The 16,245-nt window shown below is 33.1% G+C and overlaps 2 protein-coding genes across 2 annotated transcripts; one reads left to right on the forward strand and one right to left on the reverse strand.

Moving 5' to 3' along the window:
- The first annotated feature begins 1,501 nt into the window (after positions 1-1,501).
- Positions 1,502-9,207, forward strand: LOC105127390 (cell division control protein 48 homolog C-like). The gene is made up of 17 exons (XM_011028660.1): positions 1,502-1,778; positions 1,953-2,166; positions 3,641-3,762; positions 3,879-3,967; positions 4,085-4,117; positions 4,254-4,347; positions 4,654-4,696; positions 4,808-4,908; positions 5,470-5,534; positions 5,667-6,160; positions 6,237-6,324; positions 6,419-6,562; positions 6,787-7,355; positions 7,636-7,771; positions 7,851-7,919; positions 8,058-8,186; positions 8,578-9,207. The coding sequence occupies exons 2-17, from the start codon at positions 1,955-1,957 to the stop codon at positions 8,689-8,691; spliced, it is 2,502 nt and encodes an 833-aa protein (XP_011026962.1). The 5' UTR covers positions 1,502-1,778; positions 1,953-1,954; the 3' UTR covers positions 8,692-9,207.
- A 2,595-nt stretch (positions 9,208-11,802) lies between these two features.
- Positions 11,803-14,785, reverse strand: LOC105127391 (reticulon-like protein B2). The gene is made up of 5 exons (XM_011028661.1): positions 14,417-14,785; positions 13,061-13,241; positions 12,838-12,979; positions 12,338-12,407; positions 11,803-12,250 (listed from the first exon to the last, which is right to left on the reverse strand). The coding sequence occupies exons 1-5, from the start codon at positions 14,616-14,618 to the stop codon at positions 12,081-12,083; spliced, it is 765 nt and encodes a 254-aa protein (XP_011026963.1). The 5' UTR covers positions 14,619-14,785; the 3' UTR covers positions 11,803-12,080.
- Positions 14,786-16,245: the final 1,460 nt, after the last annotated feature.

Raw genomic sequence — 16,245 nt, forward strand, 5'->3', positions numbered from 1 at the left:
ATTTAAAGTTAAATTATATAAGAGTTGTTTTAACATGACCCAATCAATTTAACAAGTCTAAAAACAATCTAGACAAGCAATAAAAAACATGATTTGTCTTTAAGAAAATTCAAAATGGTTTTTTTGAATATTGAAAACAAATTCAAAATCAAGTAGATTTTAAAGTATGAAATTGAAAAAAAAATAGAAAAAAGAGGAGAAATGAAAAAAAAAAAAAAAGAGGAGAAGAAGGTCACGAGTTGGCACCCCAACTCTCTTAGATGTCTTAAATAACTAGTTTACAAGTTTGCGCTACATTGCAAGTCAAATATATAAAAAATAAAATTAAAAAAAATATACATTGTAGAGAATTATTTGATATTATTATTATACTCAGTCTAGCAGGTTAATATTGAAACTTGTCAACTCAACTCCTTACTTGGTCCAAGTTTAAAATTAAATTAAGTTAGTGTTGTTTTGATGTGATTTAGTCAACTCAAAAAATCTAAAAACAGCCTAAATAATTAATAAGAAGCATGATTTAACTTTAAAAAAATTTCAAAGTGATTTTTTTTAATAAGAAACATATTATATCGATCTAAACTTTACGACTTAACCCCTCAAATCTACTATCAGAGTCATGGACTCTATTAAGTTTAAGAACTTTGTTTTTTAAATTATTTTTTATTTAATTAAATAATAATAAAAATAAATATCTCTAAAATAAAATTAAAAATCAAGTAAATACTAAATGATAAATTAAAAAAAAAATATCTCGCAACCCAAGTTTTACATGGTATAATCAGCAATGTAATCAATTTTTTTAAAAAAAACTATAAGTCGCATTGAATAAGAAAATTGCATCTAACAAATAGAAATAATTAATAAAAAATGATTACAAAAGGGTAGGAGTAAGTAATTAATAAAATGACTATAGTAATTGATAGGTATATTAAAAACATGATTTTGGTAATTAATGGTTGATATTTTTTGTTTGTTTGCCGTAGATAGAATTTTTTACTTCATCACCAGTAAAGGATGAACGTTAATAGTCAGTCAATTAAAGAATTAACGTTAATAATTAGTGGTTAGCAGGGCAGGAGGGAAGCCTTACTTCCATTACAGACTGGATTGGATAGCACTAGAAAAATAAGAAGCCTTTTTGTTTTTTTTTTTGAGCTCAATGCTTCATAGAAAGTGTTCAAAACCCTGACTCGTTGCCCGTACAAAACTGGCTACCACTGACACGTCACTTAATGAATATACCAGTTATATTTTAATCCATATGATAAAACCAGTATCTGATTTCTAATAATGGACCACGATTGATATTTTGGCCCCGGCAACATGCAGTCATGCTATTCTTTTTAATGGCGGGGGATTTCATTAAATTTGATAATAAAAGTAAAAAGAAATAAAATAACCCTTTAACATAAAAAAATAAAAAAACACTGTCAAACCGAAACAAAAGTCAGCCAAACAGCGACACGTGCCGAACTTTACATAAACACTCAGCACTCCACCTACAATCATCCCCTCTTCAAAAACTCATACCCCATCCCCGAGGCTCTTCCCTGAAAAAGCGGGAACACCCTTGCAACCACCTTGCTCTCTAAACAGCCGCCCCCACTCACCACCACAACAGCCGCCGCACCATTCCCGTAGTCTCATAAACTTCTTAAGGCAATCTTTGCGTGTTGCGAGATCCGCTCCTTTCGTTCCTCATTTTTAGGTGCAATAAAAACTGAAATATTTTTAGAAGGAAACAGAGTAGCGGTTAAGAAGAGTCGCTTAAATCGGTTAGTGTCTTAAATATCAAAAAAGGAAAAGCTTCACTCGAATAAATCCATTACCGTTTATCATCTGTGTGATTCTAAATTATCCGCTGCTCTTTTTTTAACTTTCTCTAGAATAATCTTTCTCCTCATTTTGGTGGACAGTGACAACTCCTTCTATTTTATTTTGGTAATTAGTTATGGAGCAGAAGCATATAGTGTTATCGGCGTTGAGTGTAGGAGTAGGGGTGGGGGTGGGAATAGGATTGGCGTCAGGAAAAACAGTGAGTAAATGGAGAGGAGACGCATCCGACGGTGTAAATTCGGAGACGATGGAGCAAGAATTGCTTAGGCAAGTTATTGATGGAAGAGATAGCGGCGTCACCTTTGATCAATTCCCTTACTACCTCAGGTTTCTCTCTCTCTCTCTCATTTTTTATCCCTTCAAACATCAATATTTTGTGATTGCACTCGCAAAAACTGAAATCTGATTAAATATGTATGGCACAACCGAACTGCTGAAGATTTTACTAATCATCATCGCACACTTATGACTCTTATATGTATATATTAATGTTCTTTTTTAACATAATGCTCTGTTTAATTTGGTACGTTCAGTTATATTTAGTGTTATATTAAGTTTTATTTCATTTATCTATGGAAATATGGGTCTTTTCTATAGTTATTTTTAAAAAAAATTAGTTTGGACATGGCGAATTTGAACCTGTACCATTAGCCTAACAATGCTTGATCAACAATAATTTTTTGAATTTTGTAATCAAAATTCGAGTAAATTTGTAGTTTATGTTGTTATTTACATAATTTTATTTATTTATGAAGAACTTTTTTTTTTCGGGGTGGCTAAAGAAATTGAGAGTAATATTGTATGGCAGATAGTTCTTTTAAGCGTGTGTTGAGCACAACGAGGCTTCCTTGAGAATGAAAGTGCGTGAAATAATTAGTATAGAATAATAGACATTCGTTTTGATTATCGCACGATGTTTTTAGATAAAATAAAATTGGGTTCTGTTTGTGGACGGGCAGAGCAGGTCAGTGTTGGTCGTGATTTTCATGCCCTGCTTATGCTACACTTTTATCATTTAAATGATTAGTGCTAATTTCGTGGAAAAAGTCGGAGGTCAGGAACATTTTCCTGTAAAATTAACATTAATCTTGATTTAATTCTTCGTCAAATGTGATTCTGACAATATTCTGACAATCACATGCATTTGTTTACATGTTTCTTTTGTACAGTGTTTTAAAATTTCATAGTATGTTTCAGTTTCCCAGATTCATATTACATTTCTACAAGTTGCTATTTAATTACTAATTACAGTTTAGTTAGTTGATTGATGTTAAGAAATTGACGTACTGGGAGTTGATTCCAGTTCTTCTTTATCATACAATTTTCTTTGGCTTGATTTTCAATCTGCCTGTGCTTTTACGGGTTCAAATTACTGTTGAACAAATTTTGGTTTTATGGTGTCATAATAAAAATGTTAAAATACACCTCAAAACTTCTGCAGCTGGGAAGAATTTTTACCTTTGGTTATTCTAATCCATACTAGTTGTGATTGTTTTATGATACCCACAGGGCTTTAGCTTTATTTAAAAAAAAAAAAAAATCTCTAAACTCTCTAATCCTGTATTGGAACTACTGACATTACATGTTGAATGAAGCCCCTTCTCAAGAGCTCAAGCATAGACAAGACTAGATAGAGAATTGTACCAACATTGAAATGTGTTTTTCTAAAAAAAAAAAAAATCTTATGTTCTTCCTCAATGTGCTTTGTGATAAATCTCTTTATTGCTGAAACTCGCTTATAACGCTCAGTGCTACCCTGGTATCTGATTTTGCGTCTCTGGCATCTTCTCTGATGGCACAGCGAGCAGACCCGGGTATTACTAACAAGCGCTGCCTATTTCCACTTGAAGCATGCTGAAGCTTCCAAGTATACGAGGAACCTTTCACCAGCAAGTCGGGCCATTTTGCTTTCAGGACCTGCAGGTTGGTTATCTGAAGTGTTTTATATTTTGCTTTGTCTAAAAAACACACTCATATTCCTACGTTAACTTATGGGATCACATTTCAATTGCAACTTCTTTTTTTTTTAATTCTTGAAGAGCCTTATCAACAAATGCTTGCCAAGGCTTTGGCGCATTACTTTGAAGCCAAATTGCTGCTGTTAGATGCGACTGACTTTTCTCTTAAGGTGAGTTTATGCTGTTGTAGTTTGTTGGTTCTTTTTTTTGTCCCCTTTTTTCTCCTCCTCTTTCTTTCTTTTATTTATTTTGTGTGTACTAATATCTGAAGCGTTGGTTTTGTGCAGATACAGAGCAAATACGGTGCAAACAAAGAATCTGTAAGCTTCCCTTTGTTTATCCTAACCATCCTCTAGTTTGGCATGTGGATTTAGGTCCTTATTACGTTTTGACTTTCTATTTTTTAAATGTGAGGTTATAACTTCCTATATTCTAAACGTGCTATCTTTATTGCAGTTGTTCAAAAGATCCAATTCAGAGACAACACTAGAGCGATTGTCTGGTTTCTTTGGATCATTTTCGATTCTTCCACAAAAGGAGGAGCCCATGCGTACGTGAAATATGACTAGGATAGGAATTACAGAATGTGTCATTGCTATTAATGAACTACAGTCAGGGAATGTGGGGAAGGGTCCATTCTTCGTTCTATCGAACTCTTTTAGGATATCATTTGTGAAATCCATCTGATTATTTCTAGGATGTTGGAGTCTGCTAAGAGAAATATAAAGATACCTTCATGCATGATTATTCATGTTATTAGAAACTCTTAGAATTGTTTTTCATTGCTAACTCAATTTCTATATGGTTTATATGTCTCAACTTCTTCTGAAGCTCTGACCAAGTCGATGTCTTGCAGGCTCACTGCATAGGCAATCTAGTGGTGTGGATATTCCATCAAGGTAGGTAGGAAAGAGTTCTTGATTGATCTTGTGGAACATGCAGCCCATTCTATTAAGCTGGTTTTGTATTTTTCCCTTATGTGATGTGTGGCCTTGTCCCTGTTAGTTCAGGGGGCTAGACAGTTCTTATAATCCTCGGAAGCTAAGAAGAAATTCCTCTGCTGCAGCTAATCTAAGCAATGAAATTACACGGAGTACTCCTACAAATTCAGGTTCTTCAGATTTTGATATTATCACGTGTTTTCTTATTATATTGATTGTGTTGACCACTAAAGGGTGCAGTGTGCATTAAAGTTTTTCATTTAAGAAATTCTCTTACGTCTGGTTATCTGCTACCATATGGTGTAATTGTCAATGAGGTTCAGGGCATTGCTGCTACCAAAACTTGGGTTTGTTTATGGGTGCCACGCCACAGATGCATTTTTTTCTGATATACAGTTGACTTTGCATTTCAATTTATGCATAGTGGACTGTATGTTCATTTCTTTCCTTTTTTTTTTTTATAATCATATTTATTTAAAAATATGTTCATTTCTTTCCTTTTTGTTTTTTATAATCATATTTATTTAAACAGTAGTGTAGTCTAGATGCTAATTTACCATTTCTTTCACACGCTTACATGTCATGAACGTGGAGGTGATGTGCTTCCAGGAGCTGTTGGGAATTTTTTTATACATGATTACATATACTTACAGTTTTACAGCATCTTTATAATTTAATTGAGCAGCAAATAATATTTCTGCTTCTTATAATTCTTCACATTTTTCTTAAAGCTCCTTTGAAGCGTACAAGCAGTTGGTCTTTTGATGAGAAGCTTCTTATACAGTCTCTTTACAAGGTATTGGCATTTTGGATTATCAGTATTTCACAGCAATATTGTGCTTCTATGTATTTTATGAATATTTATTATACGACACTACTCACTTCAAGTAGAACTTTACGGGCCTTTCAATTTTTGTCACACATGCAGGTTCTGGTTCATGTGTCTAAAACTAGTCCCATTGTGTTGTACCTGAGGGATGTAGAGAAGATCTTATTCAGATCAAAGAGAACGTACAATTTGTTTCAGAAGATGTTCAATAAACTGTCTGGATCGGTACTGATCCTTGGTTCACGAGTTTTAGATCAGAGTAATGACTCCAGAGAGGTCGACGAGGGGCTTGCTGCTCTTTTCCCATACAACATTGAAATCAAGCCTCCTGGAGACGAAACTCATCTTGTCAGCTGGAAAAATAAGCTAGAGGAGGATATGAAGATGATCCAAGTTCGTGATAATAGAAATCACATCATGGAAGTACTTTCAGCGAATGATCTGGATTGTGATGATCTGGATTCGGTCTGTGTGGCAGACACAATGGCTCTCAGTAATTACATAGAAGAGATTGTGGTGTCTGCAATATCTTACCATTTAATGAACAAGCATCCTGAATACAGAAACGGAAAACTTGTTGTGTCATCCAAAAGGTAAGCTATATAATTATATTGGTGTTCTTGCATTTGAAGTGTTATTCATATATTCACTGTATTAGCTATGAAACAGTTTATCGCATGGATTGAGTATATTCCAGGAGAGCAAGTCCATGGGCAAAGATTCAATGAAAGTGGAAGCTCAGCCAGAAACATCCAAGGTTTTATACCCTCGTCTGTGATTCAACACGAATTTTTTAAAATAAAAAAAAATAGAGTACCGATGCTTGCTCTGCTTCTTGTGAATAATTATAGGAAGCAGGAGGGAATGAGACTGTTGCTGTGAAACCAGAAACAAAAGCTGAAGGTGTAAATCCAGAAAATGAAAGTGAAGTAGAGAAAAAGGCTTCAGGGGTTAAGGCAGTTGGTGAAAATTCCTTACCAGCATCAAAAGCTCCGGTATGCTTCTATTTGTGACCGAGTAGTATCACCTATCTGATGTGTGTGCATCTGCAATCATATGAACATTGATTTCCACAATTTTGGATAATGTACAAACCCTAAAATTTTACATGTTGTAACCCCCTTGGTTTCAGGATGGACTTCTTCACTCTGTCTTATATCTGCAGCTCTGCCATTCTCCCTTTTTTTTTTTCCCTACTTAAATATCAATCTGATTTCAGGAAGTTCCTCCTGACAACGAATTTGAAAAACGCATAAGGCCAGAGGTGATACCTCCGAATGAGATTAATGTAACTTTTTCCGACATTGGTGCCTTGGAAGAGACCAAAGAATCGCTTCAGGAACTAGTGATGCTTCCTCTTCGCAGACCAGACCTCTTTAAAGGAGGATTGCTAAAGCCTTGCAGGGGAATTTTGCTGTTTGGCCCTCCTGGAACTGGGAAGACAATGCTTGCAAAAGCTATTGCTAAAGAAGCTGGAGCCAGCTTCATCAATGTATCTATGTCAACCATTACTTCCAAATGGTTTGGTGAAGATGAGAAGAATGTCCGAGCTTTGTTCACACTGGCAGCAAAGGTTTCCCCAACTATTATATTTGTAGATGAGGTTGATAGCATGCTCGGGCAGCGAAGTAGAGCTGGAGAGCATGAAGCAATGAGGAAGATAAAGAATGAGTTCATGACTCATTGGGATGGACTTTTGACACATCAGGGTCAGCGCATACTTGTGCTCGCTGCAACCAACCGGCCATTTGACCTTGATGAAGCAATTATTAGGCGTTTTGAGCGGAGGTGGTTATCCTTATTTATAGTTTATATCCCTGTCATTCCTTGTGCCTTTAGTGATTCAGTCTGCATTTGTTTGTACCTGCACTTTTGCCTTGTTTTAGAGAAGGAGAGTTGATAGTCTTCAACTAGAGCACTACTTTTCTTCTTCTCATATCATAGTATTCTGAATTATCAGATTTATCAAACAGACTAAAAACAATGTTAAGATTATACGATGCAAATCTCACAACACAGCTTAATAATTGTCCGTGCTGACTGTGTAAATTGTTAACACAATATGCAGAATTATGGTGGGGCTTCCTTCTGCGGAGAACAGGGAAAGGATTTTGAAAACTCTCTTGGGAAAAGAAAAGATGGAAGGACTAGATTTTAAGGAGCTTGCTACTATGACAGAAGGATATTCAGGAAGCGATCTTAAGGTGTGTATTGCTTACAGTCTTTTTGGTATCGGATGCATCATCAGGTCTTTATTGACTGTGTTATGGCTATTTGAAACAGAATTTGTGCACTACAGCTGCCTATCGGCCTGTCAGGGAGTTGATACAACAAGAAAGATTAAAGGATTTGGCAAGTGTTTCTTCTTCCGTTTATTAAATTTTTCTAATGCATCTAGAAATGATTTTTTTCTGACCAACCATACTTTTAAAAGAATGCCGAAGAGTAACTTCAAATTTCTTCTCTTTCCGAACCTTCGTGTATTTGCAGGTGAAAAAACAAAGAGCTGAAGCAGCACAAAAATTAGGAGAAGCTACTGATACAAAAGAAGTAAAAAAAGAGAGAGTCATCACCCTTAGACCACTAAATATGGAAGACTTTAAACTTGCAAAGAATCAGGTAAAATCGCTTTCTTTCTGTATCTTGAGCACACAGAAAGAAACAGCACAAGAATGATCCTATGTTGCAAAATAAGGAAAAGGAAGAAGCTATAATCTTGTAGCAACCGCTTAAATGATAAGGTTGCATTATGGATCAAGTTAAAAGAAACAACAGTTTTTTTCCTCTCTGTTTGTGCTATAGTTGTTTGGTGCTTCCAAACACCTTCTTGGGTCATATTTCATCTGAAGTTTTTGGTTGTGATAAAACTGAGTTAATCAAAGGTTGGTTTAGAGTAATGCTGAAGGGATAGTTTGACAATGTTCCACTCCATTGCTTACTGCTTGTTCCTTTTTTAAAGTACCTTATTTAAGCAAGCAGAGTCATTTGTAAATCTCTCCTGGTGATGCAGGTTGCCGCTAGCTTTGCTGCAGAAGGAGCTTCAATGAACGAGTTGCAGCAGTGGAATGAATTGTATGGGGAAGGAGGTTCAAGGAAAAAACAGCAGTTGACCTACTTCTTATGAGATGAAACTAGAACCCACAACCAAGGAAAGCTCGTCTCTTCACTGATGGATTGCTAAAGCTTCTTCTTTGTCCTCAAGGTTCTCTTCTCAGCCCTCAACTAAATTGAACAGATGAACAGAGACAGGTTGAGGAAATGCGAAAAAGAAAATGATGGGAAAAACTTTCGACTTTCTGGTTAACCTGTCCTTCATGTTATCTCGTATTACCTACCTAAATATGGTGTGTTTATAATGCTTCAGATTAACAGACCCTAGGAATAAGAGCGCAACTTGACACTTGACTGATGAAAATGAAACAGTTGTCATGTTGATGGAATTTTCATATCATGTTGTTTCTGGGTAGTGCTTTTAAGTTCATCATAGCTCATTGAAAATTGGCGTGAATCAGCTTCTGCTCGTCAATTGTATCTGGCTACTTGCTCCACGTTGTAACATGGGAATCCTCACCGTCCTGGATCAGTGACGAGGGAGCCCATTTCTCATGTGTTGTAATGAAGTTAAATTTTACTTTTAGCAGGTTGTGCTTGCTGCTGCTGTTTTTATTTTATGTTTTTCAGCAAAAAGCTGGAGGTGCTCCTGAGCTCTTTGAATGGATTCTTTTCATCAGCTGCATCCATCTCTTCCTGAGCTCTTTGGAGAGATTTTTTTACACTTCTTTATTAAGTGTTTTCCTTTTTTAGAAAATATATTAAAATAATAATTATTTTATTTTTAAAAAATTATTTTTATATTAATATATAAAAAAATCTAAAATAAAAATTTGAGATAAAAAAATTATTTTTTTTCAAAATTATTTTTGAAACATCAAAATAAACGGATCTAAATCTATGCTGGGAGTCATCAGTATCCCAAATTTACTTCTCATAGCCTTTTCTTAGATTAGAGAAGTAACTCTGTTATAGAAAAAAATTAGAATTAGATCAAGTATTTTATAGTTTTATTTTATTTTATTTTTGGAAAATTACAATACTACACATTTTTGGAATTTTCTCTTTCTAAGATTTCTTATCTCCCTCATTTTAAGAATGAAACAACACAGTGATAAACGTGTGCCTAGGAGGATGCTTCTTTGCTCTAGATGCACCATCCGTGAACCAATAAAAGGAACATAGAAGCTTTAGAGGCCAAGAAGGACTCGCAAATAAATCCAACAAAGCCGTGAAATTACAGGCAAGATGTGTGGTTTGGTGCTGACGGTGGCCTTGCTTCTTTAGCCATTGTTGCTCATTCCGCCAGACGAAGACTCTTAATGCAGCAGTCACCTCCAAAGCGCACAGGCACTGCCACGCCAAAGGAGCTCAAGACTATAAAGGTGGCACGAGATATATTACAGGCAGGATTAAACTTTTCTTCACGTAAAAAAATATCTAGACAATAATCTAGGTTAACTTTATTAACACACAATCTGACATATAAAATTAAAATAATCAACTTAAATGAAATTAAGAAAAAAAATTGTAAAGCACAATACTCTAATATTGAAAAAAGAAGTTGGTTTAAAAAAAATTGAAAACAATACCTTACTTATTCAACCACTAGTTAATTTAACTAACCCATTTCTTACTATATAAGATCACCATTAAAAAAACTATATATTTATAAAAAAAAAAACATGAAAAAAAAATCAAAATTAAATAAAAATATTAAAACAATAAAGATAATTTAAATTAATTAGATTAACCTGACCTCAAAATAACCCTCCTAGAAACAAAATAAAAAATTTAAAAAGCTTAGAAGCCTATAATTTAAACAAAGCTTGTAGGCCTAAATAAAATTAAGTAAAAAATAAGTTTTTTAGAAAAACATGGAAGAAAAATAAATATAAATTAATTTAGATTAACTCGACTAACTTGTTAATCAGATAAATCAAGATAACCCTGTAAAAAAATAAAAAATTTACACCTCAATAAAATTAAAAAAAAATAATTTTTAATAAAAATAAAAAATTTACACCTCAATAAAATTTAAAAAAAAATAATTTTTAATAAAGAAACTAAAAAACTAAACTTAAATTAGACTTGAATTATAAGATTATGATTACTCTATAAAACAAAAAAACTTTTAATTATCATGTAAAATTTATAATCAAAAACTAAACTTAAATTAGACTTGAATTAGACTTGAATTATAAAATTATGATTACTCTATAAAAAAAAAACCATAATTAAAATAATAAAAACTTAAAAAAAACATAAAAAAAAAAATACTATCAAAAAAATATGGACTAAAATTACATAAAGAATAAATAACATAAAAATTTGAAGAATACTATCAAAAAAATATGGACTAAAATTAAATAAAGAATAAATAACATAAAATTTTAAAAAATAAAAAATAATAATTAAAAAAATAAAAACCATAATTAGATTCAAAATATAAAACGATAAGAGTTAAAATTAAAAAATAAATCAAGAAATTGATAAAAAAACAAAAAAAAAAAAACAATAAGGATTGAAATTAAATTCAATATAAAAATTAAATTCAACATAAAGATTAAATGAAATAGAATATGAAAAGATGATATTAAAAATAAAATAAACTTTAAAAGAAATTAAAAGCAAAGCAAATTGCTAAACAAGAAAAAACCAAAATTGATAAAAATACATGCAAGAAAGCACAAGGAGCAAATTTTTAGGGCGAAAAAAAGAAGACAAGGATTATAAAATGTCATTGAAGCCACCCCACACATTTATTATGATCGCGCTAATTCTGAAAATCACACATCCTCGCGCGCTCTGCTTGAAACTTCTTTTATCAAATTACCAAACAGCCCCCTTACCTTAAGATTACAAAAACAAAATATGAATGCAAAACAAGCACAAGGCAATATGGTCACTTCACGGTTCAAAAAAATATAAAAACAAACTTACTTCTTCTTTTTTGGCTTTTGAGAATGTGCGTGTAATTTCACCATATAAAAAAATATTGAAAAGACAGAACCCTAAACTTTAATATATTTTTTCTGCTTTTAAAGGCCATAAAATTACTTCATTGTTCTTCCACATGCATCAAGGATAGGCGCAGGGAGAAACGCTCCATGAACCTCTATGCGGAAATACAATTCATGTACGGCATAAAAAACTTAGACCAATTTCCGATTAAAAAGAAGAATAAAAACCCAAAAGACAAGCATCAAATTAAATGTGGTAATATAACAATAGCCACAAGACCACTCACAGAAGATAAGACACATGGAAATGCTACCCATATATGTTGCGAAAACAACTATACGAGTCCCGTATCAATCCATGTTTGAACCCAGTTACCTAATTAGAGGGGGTGAAAAAAAGAGAGGAGGATTCTATGCAATACTGGGTAAAGTTTTACTTCACAAAAAAAAACACAGCTAGCAAATTTGTGTCAGAACTTATCAGCCACGGGAAAACCCTCTAAACCCTTTTCTTATCCTTCAATGGCCCCCTAGGAATCTTACTTAGAACCTTGGCATCGAAAACTGCATATTGCTTCTTGATCTCAATCATTGCCTTCTCCGCAAATGCATCTACCTGATCTTCATACTTCTCATAGAAGACAGGTACAGTGTGGAGCAATACAAAAGCTGTTCGGAAAACAATGAAAATCCACATCATGAGCTCAGAGCAAACACTCATAAAAACATCTAAAACAGTAATAGCTTGTTCATTACCAATGTAGAACAAGGTCACAAAGTTACACCAGCTCCCAACAATGGACAAGACCCATAAGCCCGCAATAACCTGATTAAACATATGGATGGTTAACAAATTGCACCTACACCTTTAATTCATGTAACATCAGAGGAGAAAGAATCAGATACACAGATAGTAATGCAGAGCCACATATCTTCAACAGTAATGCCACAACATAATAGCTCACACAGGATCGCTATCATGTTTTCCATATATACATAAAAGGTGTCGTAATTTGCACCCAGAGTCAATATGCCCAAGAGATCACTAAGGGTCTCCTAACTCCTGGGAAAAACATCTCACAGAGAAGTATTTTGGGTAGAAGGCAAATGCAGTTCAAAAATGATTATACCTACGGTTCAGCAACATCCTTGCATTGAAACAACAATACAGATACAAGTTATGATAATGCATTGTTGAAGCACAACACAGATACACGTTATGATAATGCATTGTTGGAGCAATCAAATCAACTTACAGTGAGGAACTTCTTCAGATCCCTTCCTGATGCAATATCCCGCAGGACAGCAAAACCCTGATTGATCTCAATCCTAAGTGCGGCTGCAATCTGTAGAACTGGTTCCTCTGGAATATGAACTTCTGGGATGCGTGGTGGGGACCTAAAGAGGGGGAAAAGCGGCATTAGAAACATAAAAAATTACAAAGTTCAAAAATATAATATGCTGGGACTGAAAACTTACTTGTTGATGAAGGTGGAGGCATTAGACCACAAGAACAGTAATGCCAGAGCAAGGATCAAGCAGTGGCAAACCAAAGTGAGAAGATGGTATTCAAGCAATTCAAACAGAACCCAAATAGCAGTTGCACCACCAAGCACTCCTGCTGATATCTTCTTGTTCCTCCAAAGGAAAACATCGGCAGCTATTTCACAATTACCAATTGCACGTATCAGACAGCACAGAAAGACACTCCAAGTTTCCGCTCAAGGGAAATGGGTAATTCATTCAAGAAAAGCAATCTATTATATCGTAATAGCAGGATGCTAGATCCCAATTCAAATACAAAGCTTGATTCATTACCTATTAAAAGAATTTAAAGAGCTAGAAGCTAATTAACTGAGTCATTATGAAGTGTTTATTCATTTGAGAAGTTCTTCTAGCCGTAACTTCTTTAAGCCCACAAAGGAAATCTAAGTTAACCCTTCTAATATAATTATTTGAAGTCTGTATACATTTGAGAAGTTCTTCTAACCATAACTTCTTTAAGCCCGCAAAGGAAATCCAAATTAATCCTTCTAATATAATTATTCAGCTTATTTTTACTTTGAAAAGAACGACAAGGCAGGTGGGATTTCACATCAAGCTATAAAGTTAAGCCTTTTTAAAACCTAAGACTTTATCATAACCAATCACATCAACAATGTTAACCACCACTGCAATAGATTCCCTAGCTTTTATCCTCTTAACAATCACTGCTAAATTATCAAAATCACACAAAGCCAGATCTATTAAAACACACAGAGCAAGATCTAGACCCTTAAAACAATAACTACCATAAAGGGAAATCAAAAATTGATACCATTCAGGAAAAAAAATAAAAGCCAATTTTAGCTCATGTTTACTTTATAATAAATCAAACACTATAAAAGAATCAAATTTCTAATAAATCAAAAACTATAAAAGAATCAAATACAAAATTTATTACCCTCGTAATCAAACACACCACACAACAAACTTACACTTAAACACACTAAACAGCAAAAAAATATTCATAAAAAATGGAAAAACAAATCACACTAAAAACAACACAAAGAGCACATATTTCAGGTACCTGTTCAGTTACTAACAAATCAACCACATAATCACACTCACAAAACACCAAAATATCAAGTTTTATTTTTTTATCAAAAACAAAAATTGCATTCACAACGAAATCACACTGAACAGTAAAAAAATCATCAAAAAGAAGAAAAGTAATGAGTGAAAAAGGAAAAAAAAAAGGCACAGTTATTTTCCTAAACTAGTAACCAAGCGGGTTGTACACTAGCATCACAATAAAAACAAAAATTATTAATATTATGAAACAAGGAAACATACGTTTGCCGCCACCGAGAACCTTGTGCACAGGCTTTTCACGGCCAAAAAGGCGATAAATCTTAGATTTGAGGGAATCGGGATTAGATTTCGATTTCTCGTGATCGGAATCAGACCCCGATGACGAATCATGGCCGTGGATCTTCTCCGATATCTTCTCTGTCACCGATTCAACCACTGAATCGTCCTTATCATGCTCTGCCATTGGTCAAACCCTAACCAGAACCCTAATACGCTACCGTTTCGGAGCAGAAAACGAAGCTTCTTGGCGTTTTGAGTGTCTTTCGTAACGTTAGCAGTCGAGCAAGTGTTATTTATGTAGTGGTTTTTCTTAGATTTAATATAAACCGTTGGATTGTCATGATTGATCGTGCCCGTTGATAGGTTTTGGAGGAGACGGATGGACAGGTGGAAAGAGATAAATGATAGAGTACGATTTTTATTGAGCCGAGGACGAACGACCATTAGATTTGACGGTAAGGAAACGTTAAGTTGGTCGTTAAGATTTGTACAAGTGTGGACAAGAGGGTGGTTGGTTTGGCACTTGGAAGTTTTTAAAGTGAGAGAGCGGCAAGGAAAGTCCTGTGTTGATAAATATACTGGTGATGTTGATACGTAGTCGAACCGTTAGATATCCATGGTCGATTTTAATTTCTTATTATATTCCTCCGCCTTGATTTCTTAATATACTCTAGTATAAAAAAATATTCAATCCTATCACTTCACTTTAGATCTTATAAAAACTATCTTATAAGATATAAAAATATTAAAATTTTAATTATATCATCCACTCTAGTAAAAAAATTTATTATAAAAACAAAAAATCTTAAAAGTTAAATAAAAATATTTGGCACTGATGAGAGAATTTTATCAAAAAAAAAAATCTCAAGAATAAGCATATCTTTAAGTTAAAAAAATATTGAAAAAGTAGTGTAAAAAGTTTGACATAAGTTCATAGAATCAAATGAAATTATACTTTAAAATCTGAATAAATGAAGAAATACAATACTAAATACAATCTAGTATTTGACATGTAGATGTAGATTTGTCAAATCACGTTAAAAATAAATTTTAAATTTTTCTTTCTTATATATTTATTTTAAATACTTTGATTATATTAATGGTTACAGTGTTATTTAAAATAATTTGTATTAATTATAAAATTCAGTGATACACCTAATTTACCTCTGGTTAGGCATTAAGTTGTATTAATCCTTAAACAACACATTATCCCTTCATTCTAGAGAATGTCCAACCATAAGAAAGAGTTCAAGAAGACAATTTGAATACCTCTATAAAATACTGCACAACAAAAGAACACACGTGCCTTTAGTACAACGATCGAAAAGGCAAATCAAACAAAATATTGAGCATCTCATTTTACATTTAATAAATTAATTTAACATAATCGAAATATATTGATAAATAAAAAAGGGTTGTTTTTAAAATAAGTAAAAAATCTTATAGAATGCAAATAAAAATAATAATAGAGTCAAATCTCTAATTAAATTAAATATTGAATAATAAAACTGAAAAAAACAAGATATTAAAAAAAGACAAAAAAAAATCAGTGCAAATCTCTTGAAATTAAGTTAATCTCTTATTTTTACAACCCGTGAAATCTTAGGCTTGAGTTTAATCAAGAAACTCAATTTCCATTCAATTTAATATCAAATGGTGAAATCAAGAAAAAAATGTCAAATTAAAAAATTTATCAAAGTAAGAAAATAACAATAAAAAAATAAGGATAGACTAATATGAAAAAAAAGAAGGATAAAATCATAAAAAAATAAATTTAAAAATTTATTTTAAATAAAACAAATAGTAATTAT

The sequence above is a fragment of the Populus euphratica genome, unplaced genomic scaffold (genome assembly GCF_000495115.2).
Source record: "Populus euphratica unplaced genomic scaffold, PopEup_1.0 scaffold7.1, whole genome shotgun sequence".
Classification (NCBI taxonomy): Eukaryota; Viridiplantae; Streptophyta; class Magnoliopsida; order Malpighiales; family Salicaceae; genus Populus; species Populus euphratica.

Bases quoted from the DNA above. Each gene is read 5' to 3' on its own strand.
- LOC105127390 (XM_011028660.1), top strand. From the start codon at position 1,955: ATGGAGCAGAAGCATATAGTGTTATCGGCGTTGAGTGTAGGAGTAGGG. The intron at 4,118-4,253 runs GTAAGCTTCCCT...TCTTTATTGCAG, and splicing joins ACGGTGCAAACAAAGAATCT to TTGTTCAAAAGATCCAATTC. The intron at 4,909-5,469 runs GTTCTTCAGATT...TTTTTCTTAAAG, and splicing joins GAGTACTCCTACAAATTCAG to CTCCTTTGAAGCGTACAAGC.
- LOC105127391 (XM_011028661.1), bottom strand. From the start codon at position 14,618: ATGGCAGAGCATGATAAGGACGATTCAGTGGTTGAATCGGTGACAGAG. The intron at 12,408-12,837 runs GTAAGTTGATTT...ATGTTTAATCAG, and splicing joins ATCTGAAGAAGTTCCTCACT to GTTATTGCGGGCTTATGGGT. The intron at 12,251-12,337 runs GTAATGAACAAG...TTTTCCGAACAG, and splicing joins TGTGACCTTGTTCTACATTG to CTTTTGTATTGCTCCACACT.